Below are 18,923 nucleotides of genomic sequence, written 5' to 3'. Positions count from 1 at the left end.
TTTTCAAAGCTGTGCCGGTACATAGATGGCGCGAAGATCACGAGTTGGAAAGAATATAGTATATAGCTCGAAATTTTTCGAAGCGAATATTTATTTTTTCTCTCTCGGAATAAAAAGCTTTCTTTCTAGTCGACAAAAAGTTCGATTCTATCAAGAATAATGGAATATCGTCCGAGCGTATATAACCCAAGTGTCGCCGATGCCCGAAGGTAGGAATAAAATATAAAAAGATCGCGCGAATAGGCAATAGTAGATGGCGCTCATGACTTTACCCTTTTGCTTTTATACAAAGCGGACCCGCCTGACGCAGCCCCGCTCCGCAAAATATCCCAAAAAAACTCTCGAACTGTTTATCATTCTCCTTCTGTTCCTGTTGCTATTTCGCCGAAAAGTCAGATAAAACAAACTCGTCTAAGCCTTGGCTACCTCTATTCTACGTTTAAAAAAAAACGCGAGGAAATGCAGATAGCAGCAACTTTATATTCGCCCTTCGGCTGGCCATTTCTGTGGAAACTGGGAGATTGGCTCCGCGAAAGATGGGCCCTATGGGGAAAAAGAACGGCTGCAAAAATGCAATAAAATTTCAAAAGCTTAAACAAGCGTTTTGTAATACAACCAAATGAATGAATAACGAGACCCGCCTCGAGTATAACAACCAACCGTTGCAAACGGAGATTTATCGCTCTCAAATATATAATACCGAAACTAATTTATTATTTACATAAAAACAAACTGATGGTTCTAATTCCGTTATATTGCCTGTTTCGTAATGAAAGATTATTCACGGATTTATATCTCTTCCTTCGACCAACCGGTTTCGCCGTTAACCGTTAACGATCGAATTGTTTTAGGGTCGTCACTAATTCGTTTCATATATTATGAAATTATCGAAACGCGTGGAAAAAAGCTGTTTTTATCTTTTATTTATTTGCCACGGAAATAACGAATTATAGTTTTAAGGCCTAGTTATTAAAATTAAACAAAACAGGGTTCGTAGGTAATTTAAGTAAATATTTTCAATGACTTTTTCAGATTTTCCCTGACCAATTTTCAAAATTTTCCCAGACCATTTTGGTATACAATAAATAAAATATTTGAGGTAAGCTCTTGCAAAATATTTCATATATATATATTTAATACATCTTTCAAAAATTAACGTCTGATTTTTTAGGGCAATTTTCAAATTCCTTGATTTTCCATGCCATGTAAAACATGCGGGATGATACGCTTAAACCCATTTCAGATTTATCTAATTCGGAAAAATATATACAAAATAAAATTAACAATATAATATTTCATATAGGAGAGTTATAAGTAGTATTATAATGCCGATTCAAACACCAGCCACTATGACACCATTTTAGAATCTTCTGGCGTTGGAATCGGCAATTTTATACTACTCGTGCAAATTCGTTGTTAAATTCTTGTATTAAACCGCGATATTGTGAAGTTCTTATATATACCAAGTGCGTTTAAAAGGAATTGTATAAAAATTTCCAGCTTACCTTGATTGATCACCTTCAAGAACCACTGTACGTAATCTCCAAGAAAATTTGACATTTTTAGTAGCTAAACCATCAAATCATCCTTCACAATAAAACCACGAGCTATTAGTTCGATGACCTCACGTCCAGAGTTCGCGACCTCTAAACCCAATCCTTTTCCATACAAAGGACTGAGCTCAGTCAATAGTCGGTTTTGAACAAAGGCTTTGCAGCTAAAAGAAATTATCTTCTAACTTTTCAACAAAGCGTGACGTTCGCTGAAAATATTTTGTTGTTCGTTTTCATCTGCCACAAATTACGATAATTACTAGGTCAGCGCTTTCCAGACCAAAAAAAAATTGAAGGCCATTTATATTAATTGGACGTCATTGAACTTTAGCAGTAGACAGTTTTTTTTTTTGCTTTTTGGTATCGTTCAAGCGAAAGTGTCGACCTCTAGCGTTAGGTCTAGAGAAAACAAATCTTAAGATGTGTTTTTTTTAAATATAACAATTACACATTTCGATTATAAAAGTTAATTTAACTTCGTCTTTAAAAGATTTTTGAAGACTTATAATGAAATTACTTTTAACAATTTTAAATTATTAATTCCATGTCGAATTTTTCCATTTTTTTCAAAGGTTGCCACAGCTTTTACAGAACATATATAAATATGACTAATTATCAGACTTTTCCAGGTTTTCCTGACTATTTCAATAGATTTTCCCTGATTTCCAATTGCACCCAAAGGTTTCCCTGATTTCCAACTGCATCCAAATGTTTCAATGATTTCCAATTGCATCCAAACGTTTCCCTGATTTCCAATTGCATCCAAACGTTTCCCTGATTTCCAATTGCATCCAAACGTTTCCCTGATTTCCAATTGCATCCAAACGTTTCCCTGATTTCCAATTGCATCCAAACGTTTCCCTGATTCCCAATTGCATCCAAACGTTTCCCTGATTTCCAATTGCATCCAAACGTTTCCCTGATTTCCAATTGCATCCAAACGTTTCCCTGATTCCCAATTGCATCCAAAAGTTTCCCTGATCCCCAATTGCATCCAAAAGTTTACCTGATTTCCAATTGCATCCAAGTTTCCCTGATTTCCAATTGCATCCAAAAGTTTCCCTGATTCCCAATTGCACACAAAAGTTTCCCTGATTTCCAACTGCATCCAAATGTTTCAATGATTTCCAATTACATCCAAAGGTTTCCCTGATTCCCAACTGCATTCAAAAGTTTACCTGACTTTAATACTATTTATTAAATATCCCTGACTTTAATACTATTTATTAAATATCCCTGACTTTAATACTATTTATTAAATATCCCTGACTTTAATACAATTTATTAAATTTCCCCGACTTTAGTACTATTTATTAAATTTCCCCAACTTTAATACTATTTATTAAATTTCCCCGACTTTAATACTATTTATTAAATTTCCCTAACTTTTAGAATAATTTGCATATTGCCTGAACTTTCCAGGTTTTCCAAATACTGTGGCAACCCCGTTTTGAAACATTCCCTCAATTTTTATGGAAAATAATAATTTTATATTTATTCAAAATATAAATTAATTTCAAGATACCTTGAAGCAGAAACATGAAATTTAACTAATAAGCTTAACCGATCTTATTTAACAGTCAATTAAATAGGCCTAGTCAACAATTTAACAAGAAATAAAACCACTGTAAATGATATTGGTTTGAAAAATATTGACATTTATTTTCTTGGCGTTGACAATTTCGTGGAATTCCATATATATTATTTATCACATATTTACACAAGGCTATTTGAAATAGCGATAAATTTAACATAAATTATTTAAATCAACTTGGAAAATATATAAAATGAAAAAGGTTGGAAAGTTTGGTCACCAAATTTCATATTTAGTTAAATTTTGTTAATCCAAAATGAGACGAAATCGAAAAGCGAAAAACATAAAACAATTTCTTAATTAATTATCCTGGGATTAAAATAATTAATCTTAGTATTTAAATTCAAAGCGTAAGTATTAAAATTAATTTCTAAGCGAAACAAGTCAAGTTCGTCATAATTTCTAAACGCAAAAATGACGTCATTAAATTCGTTCTGTTGAAGTAAAGACGCCTGGTAATTTCGACGAACGCGTAGCATCAAAGAAGGAATTAAAATCGACGCGATTAGAAATTGGAACGAAAAGACTTAATACTCCGCCAGAAATTAATTCCAAAGTTTATAATCCTCTTAAAATTTCGGCGACCAAAATAGGATAGCCGTTAAGATGAAAGAATTTGTAGATAAGGTTGAGGAGGAAGATTAAAGGTTCTCAAGGTCCGTTAGAGATGATAAGCCAACTGATGACAAAGTAGAAGACAAAGATGGGGTAGACAGCTAACGCCTTCCGGCCCGGGGGCTGCGAGTCTCCCAAGAAGGCCGTTGATGCTAAGGAAGATAATACCCACATCAGACATGAAATACATTTTATACGGACTTGGCACTTACGTTCACGAAAACATATTCACACTTTATTCTAATAATAATAATAATAATCAGCTAGGCTAATACGCAAGGCACCACCTTAGGCCTAAGTCATCAAGCGACTTTTAAAAATTTCCCGAATGAAATTCCCTGACATTTCCAGGTTTTCCCTGACCATTTTTGTAGAATAAATGAATGTTTTGAGGTAAAATCTTGAAAAATATTTATTATATCTATTTATTACATCTTTCAAAAATTTATTTGACTAATTTTTTTGGGGTCATTTTAAAATTCCCTTACTTTTTGGACCATTTCAAAATTCCCTGACCATTTGGAAACATTTTCAAATTCCCTGACTTTTCCCTGACCTTTTTGGAAACATTTTCAAATTCCCTAACTTTTCTGGAAACATTTTCAAATTCCCTGACTTTTCCCTGACCTTAATTTTGGAATCATTTTCAAATTCCCTGACTTTTCCAGGTCGTGTACGAACCCTGTTTACATAGAAATATTAAAGCGTTTTCGGTCCAAACATCGGTCTTTGGTGAAATATTATTGAAAAAAAACGTGGTTTCCAAGTTCTTTTAATTGTAGAAGCGGATATTAAAATTTATTATGACGATATAAAAATAGTTGGTTTCTTTTCGCTTGTTCCGGGATTTCGGAGTAGAGTAAAAAGAGTAAGTCATTTTACTCCGATTCTGTCGTGGCGAATAGATTGAGTCAGAGTAAAAACGTTTGTCCAAAATGGCTGCCTGTGGCCTTTTTTAGCTGATAAATTCTGACTAGCAGACGACAAAATCCAATTTTCTCCTTTTCAGAAGGAGTAAAATGAGTAGCCCTAATGCTCCGGAACAAGCGAATAGTTTATTCTCATCCCCGGAATAGTCGAATAAAATATTTTAGGGTAAAAAGAGTACATTTTTAGTCCGAGAACAGGCGAAAAGTAAACAACCTTATATGTCACTGTGATAAATTAAATTTCAATTTTAAAATATTTCAGTTATAATAAATTATTTCAACAAATCACTTATTATCATTAATATTACTTCAGAGTAATCACTTTATAGTGAGGTCCGGAATAATTAGCACTTGAGGTTAACGGTAATAGTTAGTGTAGGGAGCTGTTGGCTAGCGTGGCACGAAGGGCATGCCACCACCCTCCTGCGCAATTAAACCCGGCCACCTTAATTAATAGCATTAAAAGTCGCTAGATGACTTAGGCCTAAGTCGGTACCTTGGGTATTAACGTAGCTGATTATCGTTATAAAAACTAGATTTTCCACCTATTGTTTTCCTGTTAAAAACCGTGTGGAAAATCGTACTTCCATGGTTTTTTCCACCTCTAGTGGCAAAATTCAATAAAAAATAAATAATAATTCCTCTATTATATCAACTCTTCTTCTGGCCTTTTTTCATCTCTCCTATTTGCAATGACCCAATTAGTCACTTAATAGATATATCAATGATTAATTTAGCATGAAAAGTTTTTTTCCACTTTTTTTCCGGTTTTTCCATTTTTTCCGGTTTTTTCCATTTTTCCGGTTTTTATCTGTTTTTCCCACATGTCAACCCTGATTCTAGAAAGCTTTATATTCTCAGTAGACAAATATTATAAAACTTGTATTAAACCTGGGCTTGTGTTTAAAACCGTACACAGAATTCCCAAGAAGGATTTAGTTTATCTTTAGCGTATTAAAACTAATTGCTTTCTTAAATTCTTAAATGATAGATAGAAAACAATATAGCTCGCTTCAAAAGTTTAAAATATTAACTTTGCCCCGGGCAATTAGTTTATCAAAATAGCTTCGTTCTTCATCCAAGGTTAGAGCGTAGACGCGAAAAACTTGTGTTAGGCCTAACGGAGTTTTTTGCGTCGAGAAGACCAAAATTATATTAGGCCTAACGGATATTAGAGAGATCACGGCCAACTTTGATCACGCGCTGTTCGCGCTACAGCAGCCAACCCAATCGCCTTATTTTCATGTACAAGGATTTTCCCGCTAGGTGAATTTTGGCGCTCGAACCTCACGGATTTTTATATGGGCTTCAATGCAAAACGGTGTTAATAACGCGTCTTATATACTTAATTTTAAATATCACGTATATATCGGCCACTTTTGCACTTAAATTGTATTAAAAAATGTTACTTTAATATTTACAAGTTTTGTCCAAGGTAATTGCGTAAAAATTACAATAATACAATTTTAATATGAATTAGTTTGAATTCCCCACCTTTGGTCTGTATAAAAAAACTATTCTATACAAAATATTCCGCTAGGGGCGCTCAACTCGCACAGATATCTCTGGCTCCTTGGTTAACATAGGAACTTCAAAGAATGGGTTGGCCGCTGTAGCGCGAACAGCGCGAGATCAAAGTTGGCCGTGGAGATATAAAGAAAAATTTTCCATGATTATTTACAAATTATTAAACTTCCTTAGGCCTATTTTTTAAATCCCTGACTTTTCCTTGATTTTTTACAAATTCCTTAACTTCCGTAGGCCTATTTTTTAATTCCCTGACTTTTCCTTAATTTTTACAAATTCTTTAATTTCCTTAGGCCTAATTTTGAATTCCCTGACTTTTCCTTGATTTTTACAAATTCTTTAACTTCCGTAGGCCTATTTTTTAATTCCCTGACTTTTCCTTGATTTTTACAAATTCTTTAACTTCCGTAGGCCTATTTTTTAATTCCCTGACTTTTACTTGATTTTTTTACAAATTCTTTAATTTCCTTAGGCCTAATTTTGAATTCCCTGACTTTTCCTTGATTTTTACAAATTCTTTAACTTCCTTAGGCCTATTTTTTAATTCCCTGACTTTTACTTGATTTTTTTACAAATTCTTTAATTTCCTTAGGCCTAATTTTGAATTCCCTGACTTTTCCTTGATTTTTACAAATTCTTTAACTTCCGTAGGCCTATTTTTTAATTCCCTGACTTTTACTTGATTTTTTTACAAATTCTTTAATTTCCTTAGGCCTAATTTCGAATTCCCTGACTTTTCCTTGATTTTTACAAATTCTTTAACTTCCGTAGGCCTATTTTTTAATTCCCTGACTTTTACTTGATTTTTTTACAAATTCTTTAATTTCCTTAGGCCTAATTTTGAATTCCTTGACTTTTCCTTGATTTTTACAAATTCTTTAACTTCCGTAGGCCTATTTTTTAATTCCCTGACTTTTACTTGATTTTTTTACAAATTCTTTAATTTCCTTAGGCCTAATTTTGAATTCCCTGACTTTTCCTTGATTTTTACAAATTCTTTAACTTCCGTAGGCCTATTTTTTAATTCCCTGACTTTTACTTGATTTTTTTACAAATTCTTTAATTTCCTTAGGCCTAATTTTGAATTCCCTGACTTTTCCTTGATTTTTACAAATTCTTTAACTTCCGTAGGCCTATTTTTTAATTCCCTGACTTTTACTTGATTTTTTTACAAATTCTTTAATTTCCTTAGGCCTAATTTTGAATTCCCTGACTTTTCCTTGATTTTTACAAATTCTTTAACTTCCGTAGGCCTATTTTTTAATTCCCTGACTTTTACTTGATTTTTTTACAAATTCTTTAATTTCCTTAGGCCTATTTTTGAATTCCACGACTTTTCCTTGATTTTTACAAATTCTTTAACTTCCTTAGGCCTATTTTTTAATTCCCTGACTTTTACTTGATTTTTTTACAAATTCTTTAATTTCCTTAGGCCTATTTTTGAATTCCACGACTTTTCCTTGATTTTTACAAATTCTTTAACTTCCTTAGGCCTATTTTTTAATTCCCTGACTTTTACTTGATTTTTTTACAAATTCTTTAATTTCCTTAGGCCTATTTTTTAATTCCCTGACTTTTCCTTGATTTTTACAAATTCTTTAACTTCCGTAGGCCTATTTTTTAATTCCCTGACTTTTACTTGATTTTTTTACAAATTCTTTAATTTCCTTAGGCCTATTTTTTAATTCCCTGACTTTTCCTTGATTTTTACAAATTCTTTAACTTCCGTAGGCCTATTTTTTAATTCCCTGACTTTTACTTGATTTTTTTACAAATTCTTTAATTTCCTTAGGCCTAATTTTGAATTCCCTGACTTTTCCTTGATTTTTACAAATTCTTTAACTTCCGTAGGCCTATTTTTTAATTCCCTGACTTTTACTTGATTTTTTTACAAATTCTTTAATTTCCTTAGGCCTATTTTTGAATTCCACGACTTTTCCTTGATTTTTACAAATTCTTTAACTTCCTTAGGCCTATTTTTTGAATTCCCTGATTTTGCCCTGATCCGTGGTATAAACCAATTATTAAATTAAAATAACCAAAAATAAATTTCGAACAAAACGAAATTTAAATAACTTTCAATTACACAAAAAAAATTCCCTCGAACCACGAAAAAAAAAAAACACAGCCATCCTTAAGAAAGTTAATTTATAAATCGGATTTTTTTGGGGGTGTTTCCTTATATACAATGATTAAATTGGTTGCCGTGCTAAGAAGTGGAACGGGTTAGGCCAATCCAAAGTCCAAAAGAAAGTTATCAAAACGAGAAAAAAAAACCGGAATAAAGTTAAGGTTCGATTTGTTTGGATTTTAAACCAAGGTTTAAGAAAACGAGGGTTTTTTAGGGCGTTTTTTTTTCAAATAAAAAAAATCCGCAAGAAGAAGGAAACGAAAGTTAAGCGTATAGAGGGCGTTAAGAAGTTAGCCGAGCGTGTAGTAGCGACTTTTTGGGGAGAAAAGCGACCGAAATTGATCATTGAAGCGAAAACTCCCGTTCTGATAAGAGCTTGGGAAAACGGAGATAAAAAAAACCTAGAAAACACTCCCCCTACCGACAAAAATATATAACTAGGCCTGCCCGATATTGGTTAAAATACATTCTACGGCCAACTTCGAAACGCTTGGGCCTTATTAATAAAACCTCGAGGTTGACGTTCCGACGCTAACTAGGTGGCGCAAATAGTCGGCGGGCGCACGCGCGTACGGAAAAGTCAAAGGAATTTTTGGCGCGAGAATTTTCATTCAATTTGGCCGCTTTTCAAACGACGCGTTCGGGAAAAATAGTGGCCAAAACTAAAGTGGCGCCGTATGGCGGTCATAAAAGATAACGTCATTTTTCGATAACTTCGCCCCTTTTTCCACCTCGTCGAGTTTCCTTCTTTGTTAAAACGGGCTAAAAGGGTGTAGAATTCCGAGATAAAGGGCCTCTTTAATTTTATGCAAATAGAAACGGAAAATAAGTGAAAAACGGAGATAATTAACGCAAAAATTCTGACAAGGCCTAGCGCGGAATCCTTTCCCGTACGTATATCGTCAAGCCAGGATAGCACCCGACAAGGCCAAGCGCGGCTTCCCGAATTTATGAAAACGAAGAGGAAATCGTACCGAAGAATAGAAAGGCTACGTTTTAAAAATGAACGATGTTTTTGGCGAAAAACGAATGCGTTTCGGGATTTCCGGAGAACGTGCCGAAAACGAAAACAAGGAATTGTTCAATAATAAAGCAGCTGCTCGGAATTTAACGGACTCTAAAATCGCCATTTTTCAAAGGTTTGGGTTCAATATAAGAACATACGTTACGCTTTCGTTAAACAAAAATGCGAGGTATTAATCGATTAGCCTCGATTATTCGTTAGGTATTAATCGATTATTCGTGAGGTATTAATCGATTATTCGTGAGGTATTAATCGATTAGCCTCGATTATTCGTTAGGTATTAATCGATTATTCGTGAGGTATTAATCGATTAGCCTCGATTATTCGCGAGGTATTAATCGATTAGCCTCGATTATTCGCGAGGTATTAATCGATTAGCCTCGATTATTCGCGAGGTATTAATCGATTAGCCTCGATTATTCGCGAGGTATTAATCGAATAGCCTCGATTATTCGCGAGGTATTAATCGAATAGCCTCGATTATTCACAAGGTATTCATCGATTAGCTTTGATTTTTCGCGGTCTTAATCGATTCGCCTCGATTGTTCGCGAGGTCTTAATCGATTCGCCTCGATTGTTCGCGAGGTCTTAATCGATTAGCCTCGATTATTCGCGAGGTATTGAACTATTAGCCTCGATTGTTCGCGAGGTATTAATCGATTAGCCTCGATTATTCGCGAGGTATTGAACGATTAGCCTCGATTGTTCGCGAGGTATTAATCGATTAGCCTCGATTATTCGCGAGGTATTGAACGATTAGCCTCGATTGTTCGCGAGGTATTAATCGATTAGCCTCGATTATTCGCGAGGTATTGAACTATTAGCCTCGATTGTTCGCGAGGTATTAATCGATTAGCCTCGATTATTCGCGAGGTTTTAATCGATTAGTCTCGATTATTCACGAGGTTTTAATCGATTAGCCTCGATTATTTGTAAAAATGACCAATGGGAAGAATAGGATTATATTTAAAAAAAAATAGGAATTTATAGGACTATTTTATCCAAATTAAAGGATTTTATGGGGCTATATATGCTATTTAATTTACTAATTTTATGCATTTAAAAACAAAATCTTTATTTAGTTAAATAAATCATTGATTTTCACTTAAATAAAAAATAATATAGAAAGTATTTAACCATTTTATCACCATAATATACTAGTAGCTAACCGTGTTAACAATAACAAAATTATAGACTAGAATGACTTTGTATATAGGAAATTATACTATAGCTAAATCTAGCAATTTAAATGAGTGGCGGGTTTGAAATGAGCATAATATAAAAATTGTAGGATTTTATAGGACTTTTTGGAGATTTTGCTAAAAATATAGGATGCTATAGGACATTTTGGAAAATATAGGATTTTATAGGAATTATAGGACAACTGGGGGCCCTGTAGGAAGTAGTAGGAAGTCAATCGAAATATAGGAAAAATTATAAAATACGGGAAGTGTGGTACTTAACGTATCCCATCAAACTAACCGTAACAATATAATTGCCAATGCAATATAAGAGAAACTAGATTTCCAATCTGAAAAAACACGTCAGCTAACTAGTAAGAAATATATAATACTAGCTGGGGTACCCGGTATTTCCCGGGGAAATATGCCTATTTGTGTAACAAAGGAAAAAGCGCCAGTGACGAAACTCCGAATTAAGAAACTCGGGTCTTTTGGCTAAGATCAAAGTGTAGTATCTTGTATATAGCAGATATACTTAATTATTAAATTAATTCAATTAATTAAAGTTGTTTTGCCGACCGTAGCCGTCGAAAACCACAGTCAGGGTACCATGAGATAGTATGCCAAATGTGGTCGACCAAAGTTGAAAACTGTAGATTCCTATAGCGGACAAACATATATACAGGATGTTTCAAAAGGTTATGCAAAAATCTGAAGGAGTTGTAGGGGGTGAGTTGAGAAGTATGCCTGTTTTCCCCCATTTTTCTACGATGAGTTAAACGAGCGCCAGAGAGCTTCAAAGTGTGAACTACTACCCCTGGAAGTAGGCTGCAACAAGCACGATGATGCGCCGGTTCGGGTACCTTTCCTGGCAGAGACGTTGAGCAGCCAAAGCTTTGCCATCCACTAGTCCATACACGAAATGAATATCCGCCAGTTCTTCCGAAGTTAACTCCATTGTTGCAGTTCGAAAGCGACGAGAAATCCATGTGTTTAAAAAATATTTAATTTATTACGGAGGACTCATGAGGCATATGATTTTAATTAATTTTAATTCATTAAAAACATATATACAACTTAAAATAAAGCTGGACACAACGTTTCGGGTCTTAACGAGACCCTTTGTCAAGTGTGAATATAAAATCGTCAGGTGTTCTATTTATTAACATTTTTCTTATCTTAACGTTGTGTCCAGCTTTATTTTAAGTTGTATATATGTTTTAATGAATTAAAATTAATTAAAATCATATGCCTCATGAGTCCTCCGTAATAAATTAAATATTTTTATTGCAACACCATGAAACAAATTAGTGCCTCTATCCATGTGAATAAGTTTACTTATTTACGCTGGTTACCTCGATTTGTTTACAAAGTCCTTTTTTATCTATCACACGAACCCAAACTTTAATGTTCGCATTTCCCTGCTGCTTGGTTTTGCGCTGGTTGCAGCCTACTTCCAGGGGCTAGTAGGCCACACTTTGAAGCTCCCTGGCGCTCTTTTAACTCATAGTAGGAAAATGGGGGAAAACAGGCATACTTCTCAACTTACCCCCTACAAATACTTCAAATTTTGCTTAACCTTTTGAAACACCCTGTATATACAAACAAACAGTAATCTTTTTATATTAGATACTTTTGATAAATACTTAACGTATCCCATCAAACAAAACCATAAGCACAACATAATTTCAAACGTAATATAATGATAACGAAGACAAACACTCACCAAAAGTGGCCCAGGCAAATCCGAGCATGGTGACCACGAAACGTACGATGAACAAGGCCAGAGTTTGTTCGGGGGCCAAGAGAACCAGCCGACAGACCAAGAGGGCAGCGCAAGGTGCCAGGAGGCAGTAGCCCAAGACGCAAACGCTCTGGAAAAATGATCTAAGAGGCAGAGGAAAAAATAAAAGTTTGAAAAATAAACGTCGTGAGAAGACGGGGCCTCCGGGACGTCATTAAGGCAAATGGCAAATTAATTTTGACGTCAAACGCCATTTTTTAGCTCTTCTATCTAGTTGATATAATACGCGAATCAGCTGCGCCCAGCAACCGGAGAGAGTTAAGTCACTTAGAAAGATGGAGAGAGAGCGAGCCAGTAGAGAAAATGTTATTTTTATATACGCCAGCCAAACTCATTTCAAGGCATTAGACAACGCTACATTAACTTTCGCGAAGACCTGACCCACTCTTACTGCGCGAATACAGGGTGATCCGTAAACCCAAATTCTTTTCACGCGCCAGCAACGCTAAAAAACATTTCAATATAGTCATAGATGCCAGTACTAAACATCCTTAAAGAGTAAGTTGCAAATTATTCGTACAACATTTTCGAAATTAAATTCCCTGACATTTCCAGGTTTTCCCTGACCAAATTGCCAAATTTCCCTTGACCATTTTTGTGGAATAAATGAATGTTTTGAGGTAAAATCTTGAAAAATATTAATTATGTATTTTTAATACATCATTCAAAAATTTATTTGCCTGATTTTTTTGGGACATTTTAAAATTCCCTTACTTATTTGGACCCTGACTATTCCCTGACCATTTGGAATCATTTACAAATTCCCTGACCTTTTGGAAACATTTTCAAATTCCCTGACCTTTTGGAAACATTTTCAAATTCCCTGACCTTTTGAAATAATTTTCAAATTCCTTGACCATTTGAAATCATTTTCAAATTCCCTGACCTTTTGGAAACATTTTCAAATTCCCTGACCTTTTGAAATCATTTTCAAATTCCTTGACCATTTGAAATCATTTTCAAATTCCCTGACCTTTTGGAAACATTTTCAAATTCCCTGACCTTTTGAAATCATTTTCAAATTCCTTGACCATTTGAAATCATTTTCAAATTCCCTGACCATTTGAAATCATTTTCAAATTCCCTGACCTTTTGGAATCATTTTCAAATTCCCTGAATTTTCTAGGTTTTCCAGGTCATGTACGAACCCTGGTTACCACCCAAATTTTGTTATTAAACGAAGCGCTTACGTTTAAAATACCCAAAAGTTTCGTTACTTTCCGTTTCGTAGTTTATTAGAAGTAATTAGTAGAACTCCAAAACAATTTCCAAATTTAGCGGTGTGATTGACGTCATTGACTACACGTTATTTCTCATTGGCCACTATCACCAACATTGAGTTTAGGCTTGCATACAAAATGTAGATGCTACTGATTCCGTGGCCACGGAAACCGCAAAATCTCCTGTACAAGCATCGGATTCTACTACTGAAATTTGTACGCGGGTGCTTACGTGGTTTAAAAAACACGCGCGTGCTAAATTGACATCGCCATATCTACCAAGGATAGTAAAGGGATGATCTTGGTAGGATAGTGGGAACTATATAATTTACCAGATTCAGTGGGGAAAATACAGAGAAAACCGTAGCCAATGACGTCACAAACTAGGCGCGATAAATTTATCGTTAAAAATAAATTCATCAAATTAAATCATCATTAAAATTAAATAAGCTTAACGACGGTATTTCATCAAATGAGCTACATTTTCGGAAATCCCATCAAATGAACGAGAAAAATATAAAGTAGTTAAGTTTCTATTCCGAAAATCTATTTGCAACTTACTCTTTAATATAAACTAAATATTAAAATTAATTACAATTCATATTTGAATTACATAAGTCCGATAACATTTGTGTATATTTTGAAATAGTGTTGTTAATTTTCCGGAAAACTAAAATGCGGAAAATAAAATATTGAAACATAAATTACTTTTTAAGGGTTTTTATCGATATAAAATGTCTAATAACAGTAAACATACTACAAAAAATTAATAGCGTTACATTATTAATCAGTTTAAACTAGTCTAGAGGTTTAGTCTTACTTTTAGATTCGAAAAAATTAGGCGAAAATGCCACTTTATTTAATTTGCAAACAATATTAGATTAATCATGGAATGAAATCTTTTATTATTTTTTTCGGCAAAATACGGAAATTTGTTCGACTTACAACACTATTTTAAATTAGAAATAAAAAGAAACTTTTAATACACAAATAAAAATGATAAATTAACTATTATAAATTAATTGTCTCTTCCAGCCAATAGTCAAATATGCAAATCACGAATTATAGCGCCATTACTAATTAATTATTTGTTGACATTAACGGATTAACCAAAAGACTTAGAAGGCTTAAGCGTAAGGGCCTGGAACTTGCCAAAATCTAAGAGAGTGAAAGGTCGAGTTCTAGCTCAAGTTAAATCGCCATTGTTTATAGAAATAATTACCTGTTAAGACAATATTAATATATCGAATATTTTTAATTTTAATTTATGTCATAAAGAGGTAAAACTTGAATCATAGGATTTAACAGGACCATACCAGAATGAGAGGAAAATATAGAAATTACAGGATCAACGAGAAATTATGTCCGCTGTACTTTCTAATAATTTTTTTTTTAAAGTTCTTAAAAAATAGGCGTCTAGACAATTTTCGATGTTTTCATCCAGACGAATAATCCAATTCCCCCCTTTAACCTCTTCGCCTTCCAAGAGACAAGCTACGCGTACGTTACGAAGAAACGGCGAACATCTAGTTCATTTTCTCAATTTCAGTCAATAAACAAAATCGGAAAAGCGAACTAGATTTTCAGTCTGAAAAACAACTAAAAAAAATGAAGGGTCAGCTAACGACGGAGTTCGAGACTATCGATGGAGTACGGTATACGCGCGCTAAAGAAGTCGCCGCTAGCGGTTAATGAAGACGCCAGGGTCTTTTACACGAGGGAAAAATTGATTCCAATTTCTCTAAAAATTCAACCAAAAAAATACTCTTTCCTTCGGGAAAACTCTCGGGACGTAAGAAGACGAGCCATTTTGAAAAACAAAATACCGGAAAATGAAATTCGTATTATTATCGATTAAGTGCTCATTAGCGGAGGCATTTAAGCGCGCTTGAGAAATTGAAAAGATGGCGCCAATAGTCGGTACCCTGTAAATTAATTTCTCCCTGAACACCGGTGTCGGACGTGCGCAACACTTTTACAGGCGCCAGTAGGGCAAAAATAGACAAACTACTAAATAACGGTTTTATAAATTGAAACGCCATCGGGGTTGTTACAATATTTTAGTTTCTTCATATTTTCTCTGACCCTTTTGAAATTTTTTTTTAACTTTATATTTTACTTTTACCATAAGTTAATGTATGTTTTAGAATAATGGTTAATATTCAGGTTATATTTTGCAGCGTTTATAAATGTTAGTTAGATCACCTTCATTATTAATTTTATTAATCATAAAATATTTACAATAAGTTAAAATTCCCCGACTTTTAACAAATTCTAAAAATTTCCCGACCTTTCCCGGACCCTAACTTTAACAAATTCCTAAAATTTCCCGACCTTTCCCGGACCCTAACTTAAACAAATTCCTAAAATTTCCCGACCTTTCCCGGACCCTAACTTTAACAAATTCCTAAAACTTCCTGACCTTTCCTTGAATTTTACCAATTCTTAAAATTCCCTGATTTCCCTTTCTTAATAAATTACACACCGCCTTACTATGGCGTTAATTCAAAACCTCGGCAATTCAAAAAATTTACCGAAAACAAAAAAAAATGGCAGGAAATAGCCTTTGCCACCAAACGAAGTTAAGTGATTCAAACCCTGTCAATTAACTTATCCCTGTACATAGGTGACGGCCTACCTCAACGATACCAAGTCAATTCTTACAGCGTGGTGGGTGAAACGCTGTGAGTGGACAAACACGAGGTCAAACACGAGCTAACTTTTTAATATCTAAACTCAATTTTTATAAATATTGTTCTTTAGTTTTAATGTGTATTTTTAAAATATTACTATTTGTAAATATTTAAAATTAATCCTGTGAGCTTAGCTCCTCCCTGATGTAGCAGGGTTCGTACAAAATTTCCGGAATTAAATTCCCTGACATTTGCAGGTTTTCCCTGACTAAATTGCCAAATTTCCCTGTCCATTTTTGTAGATTAAATTTATGTTTTGAGGTAAAATCTTGAAAAATGTTAATTATGTATTTTTAATACATTTTTCAAAAATTTATTTGCCGGATTTTTTTTGGACAAATTTTAAATTTCCCTGACTATTCCCTGACCATTGGGAATCATTTTCAAATTCCCTGACTCTTCCCTGACCTTTTGGAATCATTTTCAAATTCCCTGACTCTTCCCTTTTACAGGCGCCAGTAGGCCAAATATACACAAAATACACAAAATACACAAAAATCTGTTTTACAAAATATAATCTGAAACGCTTACTATAAACAATCTGAAAATTTAAAAACATTAAAATGGACGGTTATATTGTCCCGCGACAATTGGGCGCGTAAATTCAAAAGAATATATTGACATTCAAAAAAGGTAAAACAAACTGAAACGTCGGAAAATAGTCCTTGGGCCCGAAATCCCATTTCGTTGAAGACATAACAGTCATTCTGAAAATTCCAGCCCAAGAAAAAAAACAAGAGACAATAGAAGAAACTTACATATTTCCACCCAAGAGTTTGGAGTTGAGGGTGACAACGGCGGAGCCGCACCAGACAATGATAAAGACTTCGGTGAACTGTGGTCCCCCCGTATTCACGTTGTCCGCATTCTGGGAGGAGCCTTGCAAAACCCTACACGACGAAGAAGAAGTAAGAATGTAGTCGAAGACAAGAGCGGCCAAAGAAAACATTTATGGCGGCTTCTTGAAGGAGAAAAAGACAGTATTTGATTCCAGCGCCGAGGCTTAACCGAGTGTTCGTTCGAAGGAGCGACCGAGGCCCACTCCGCTTCTAACTGAGGAGGGTGGAGATGGGATGCCCTCAAAAACCCTCTTTTTTCTCCCCTTCAAAAGCTGGTGAACTGTCTCGAATGTTTTTACTCACATTGCCAAAAAGACGCATAACATCAAAGGTCCCCAAAGATCCCCTGATAAATGAAAAAAGCCAAATGTAATAATCTTCGCGAGTCAAGTACCAACAAAACAATGCGGGTTGCTCTTTCAACTCCAATTTTTATCCCAGAAGAAGGAATGTTTCATTAAAATTAGTCGTAATTTAATTTGTCTAGCCATAAAGGGTCTATAATTTATTCAACTTTGTTTTGGTTGAAGATAAAAGTCACGGTTATTTGGTAATAGTTAGGAGTAGAGTTGTAAGAATAGTTAGGAGTAGAGTTGTAAGAATAGTTAGGAGTAGAGTTGTAAGAATAGTTAGGAGTAGAGTTGTAAGAATAGTTAGGAGTAGAGTTGTAAGAATAGTTAGGAGTAGAGTTGTAAGAATAGTTAGGAGTAGAGTTGTAAGAATAGTTAGGAGTAGAGTTGTAAGTTGAAAATGACCGAGGCCTTTTTACCGGAAAATTTTCCGTATTTTTCCGAAAAAATAAAAAAAATTTCATTCCATGATTAGTCTAATATTGTTTGCAAATTTAATTAAGGTGGCATTTTCGCCTCATTTTTTTCGAATCTAAAAGTGAAACTAAACCTCTAGACTAGTTGAAACTGATTAAGAATGTAACACTATTAATGTTTTGTAGTATGTTTACTGATATTAGACATTTTATATTATTATTATTATATTATTGAATTTTATTAGTTTCCAGCGAGAATCTCGTAAAAGAGCCGAAAAATTGGCAGAATATCATTGGTCCGATCTGCTATCACCCGATTTCCCTGATATTTCCAAGTTTTTCCACGAATATTTCCCTGATTTTTCCAGGTGCAAGAAAAAATGAAACTAAGATTTACAGATTAACACTTTTCATGATTGTCATTTAAGTTAAATTGGTTCGATATTATATTATAACAGAAGTTATAAAGTCAAATCTTTTTAAGAAAAACTTATTGATGGAAATTTCATTCGTCAGGGCAAACTTCTGAACCCTCATAAATTTCCCCGATTTCCTGATTTCTACCGACAATCTAATTTTCTGATATGTCCATTTTTTAAGGTTTTCCAGGTCTGTATGAACCTTGCTTGTCGAGTTTCCTATCAAAATTTATCAAACACCAAAAATTTTAATACTGTTATTGAGAAAAATAAACTAATCTAGGTTTTACAAAGACAATCGTTACCTTTTAAAACAAGTTTGACGGTAAACTTTTAACGCGTGAATCTCACTATTTTAAAGAAGCTGTTAGTATAAAAATTGACGGTAAATGAAATTTAAGATAATGAAAAATTTGTCAAAAAAATTGGGGGAAATTAAAACTAAAGAAATGTAAAAAATGACTTTTGATAAGGAAATACCAACACCCTCTTACGAATTTTAACCCGGCCACCTGTTTAAAATGCATTATAAGTCGCTAGATGACTTGGGTCTAAGGTGGTGCCTTCGGTATTAGCCTAGCTAATCATTATTATTATTATTATTATTATAATTATTTTAATAATTGTA

General features: G+C 34.1%; 1 protein-coding gene across 4 annotated transcripts in view; it reads right to left on the bottom strand.

Moving 5' to 3' along the window:
- Positions 1-3,204: 3,204 nt before the first annotated feature.
- The window catches only part of LOC149945515 (protein YIPF6), a 268,416-nt gene continuing 252,697 nt past the window's right edge, over positions 3,205-18,923 (bottom strand). For 2 of the 4 annotated variants that reach the window (XM_090174509.1, XM_090174510.1), the window contains 4 exons: positions 17,414-17,456; positions 17,030-17,161; positions 12,281-12,441; positions 3,205-3,914 (listed from right to left, as the gene is read on the bottom strand). In XM_090174509.1, coding sequence (XP_090030635.1) covers positions 3,799-3,914; positions 12,281-12,441; positions 17,030-17,161; positions 17,414-17,456 — 452 coding nt within the window. In that variant the 3' untranslated portion in view covers positions 3,205-3,798. The remainder of the gene's footprint in view (positions 3,915-12,280; positions 12,442-17,029; positions 17,162-17,413; positions 17,457-18,923) is intronic. The other 2 variants (XM_090174511.1, XM_090174512.1) reach the window with 1 other exon arrangement.

This window comes from Leiobunum rupestre, chromosome 5, assembly GCF_980474605.1.
Source record: "Leiobunum rupestre chromosome 5, qqLeiRupe1.1.hap1, whole genome shotgun sequence".
Lineage (NCBI taxonomy): Eukaryota > Metazoa > Arthropoda > Arachnida > Opiliones > Sclerosomatidae > Leiobunum > Leiobunum rupestre.
Note: the sequence above shows the minus strand (reverse complement) of the source record. Positions and strands in the feature narration are given on the sequence as shown.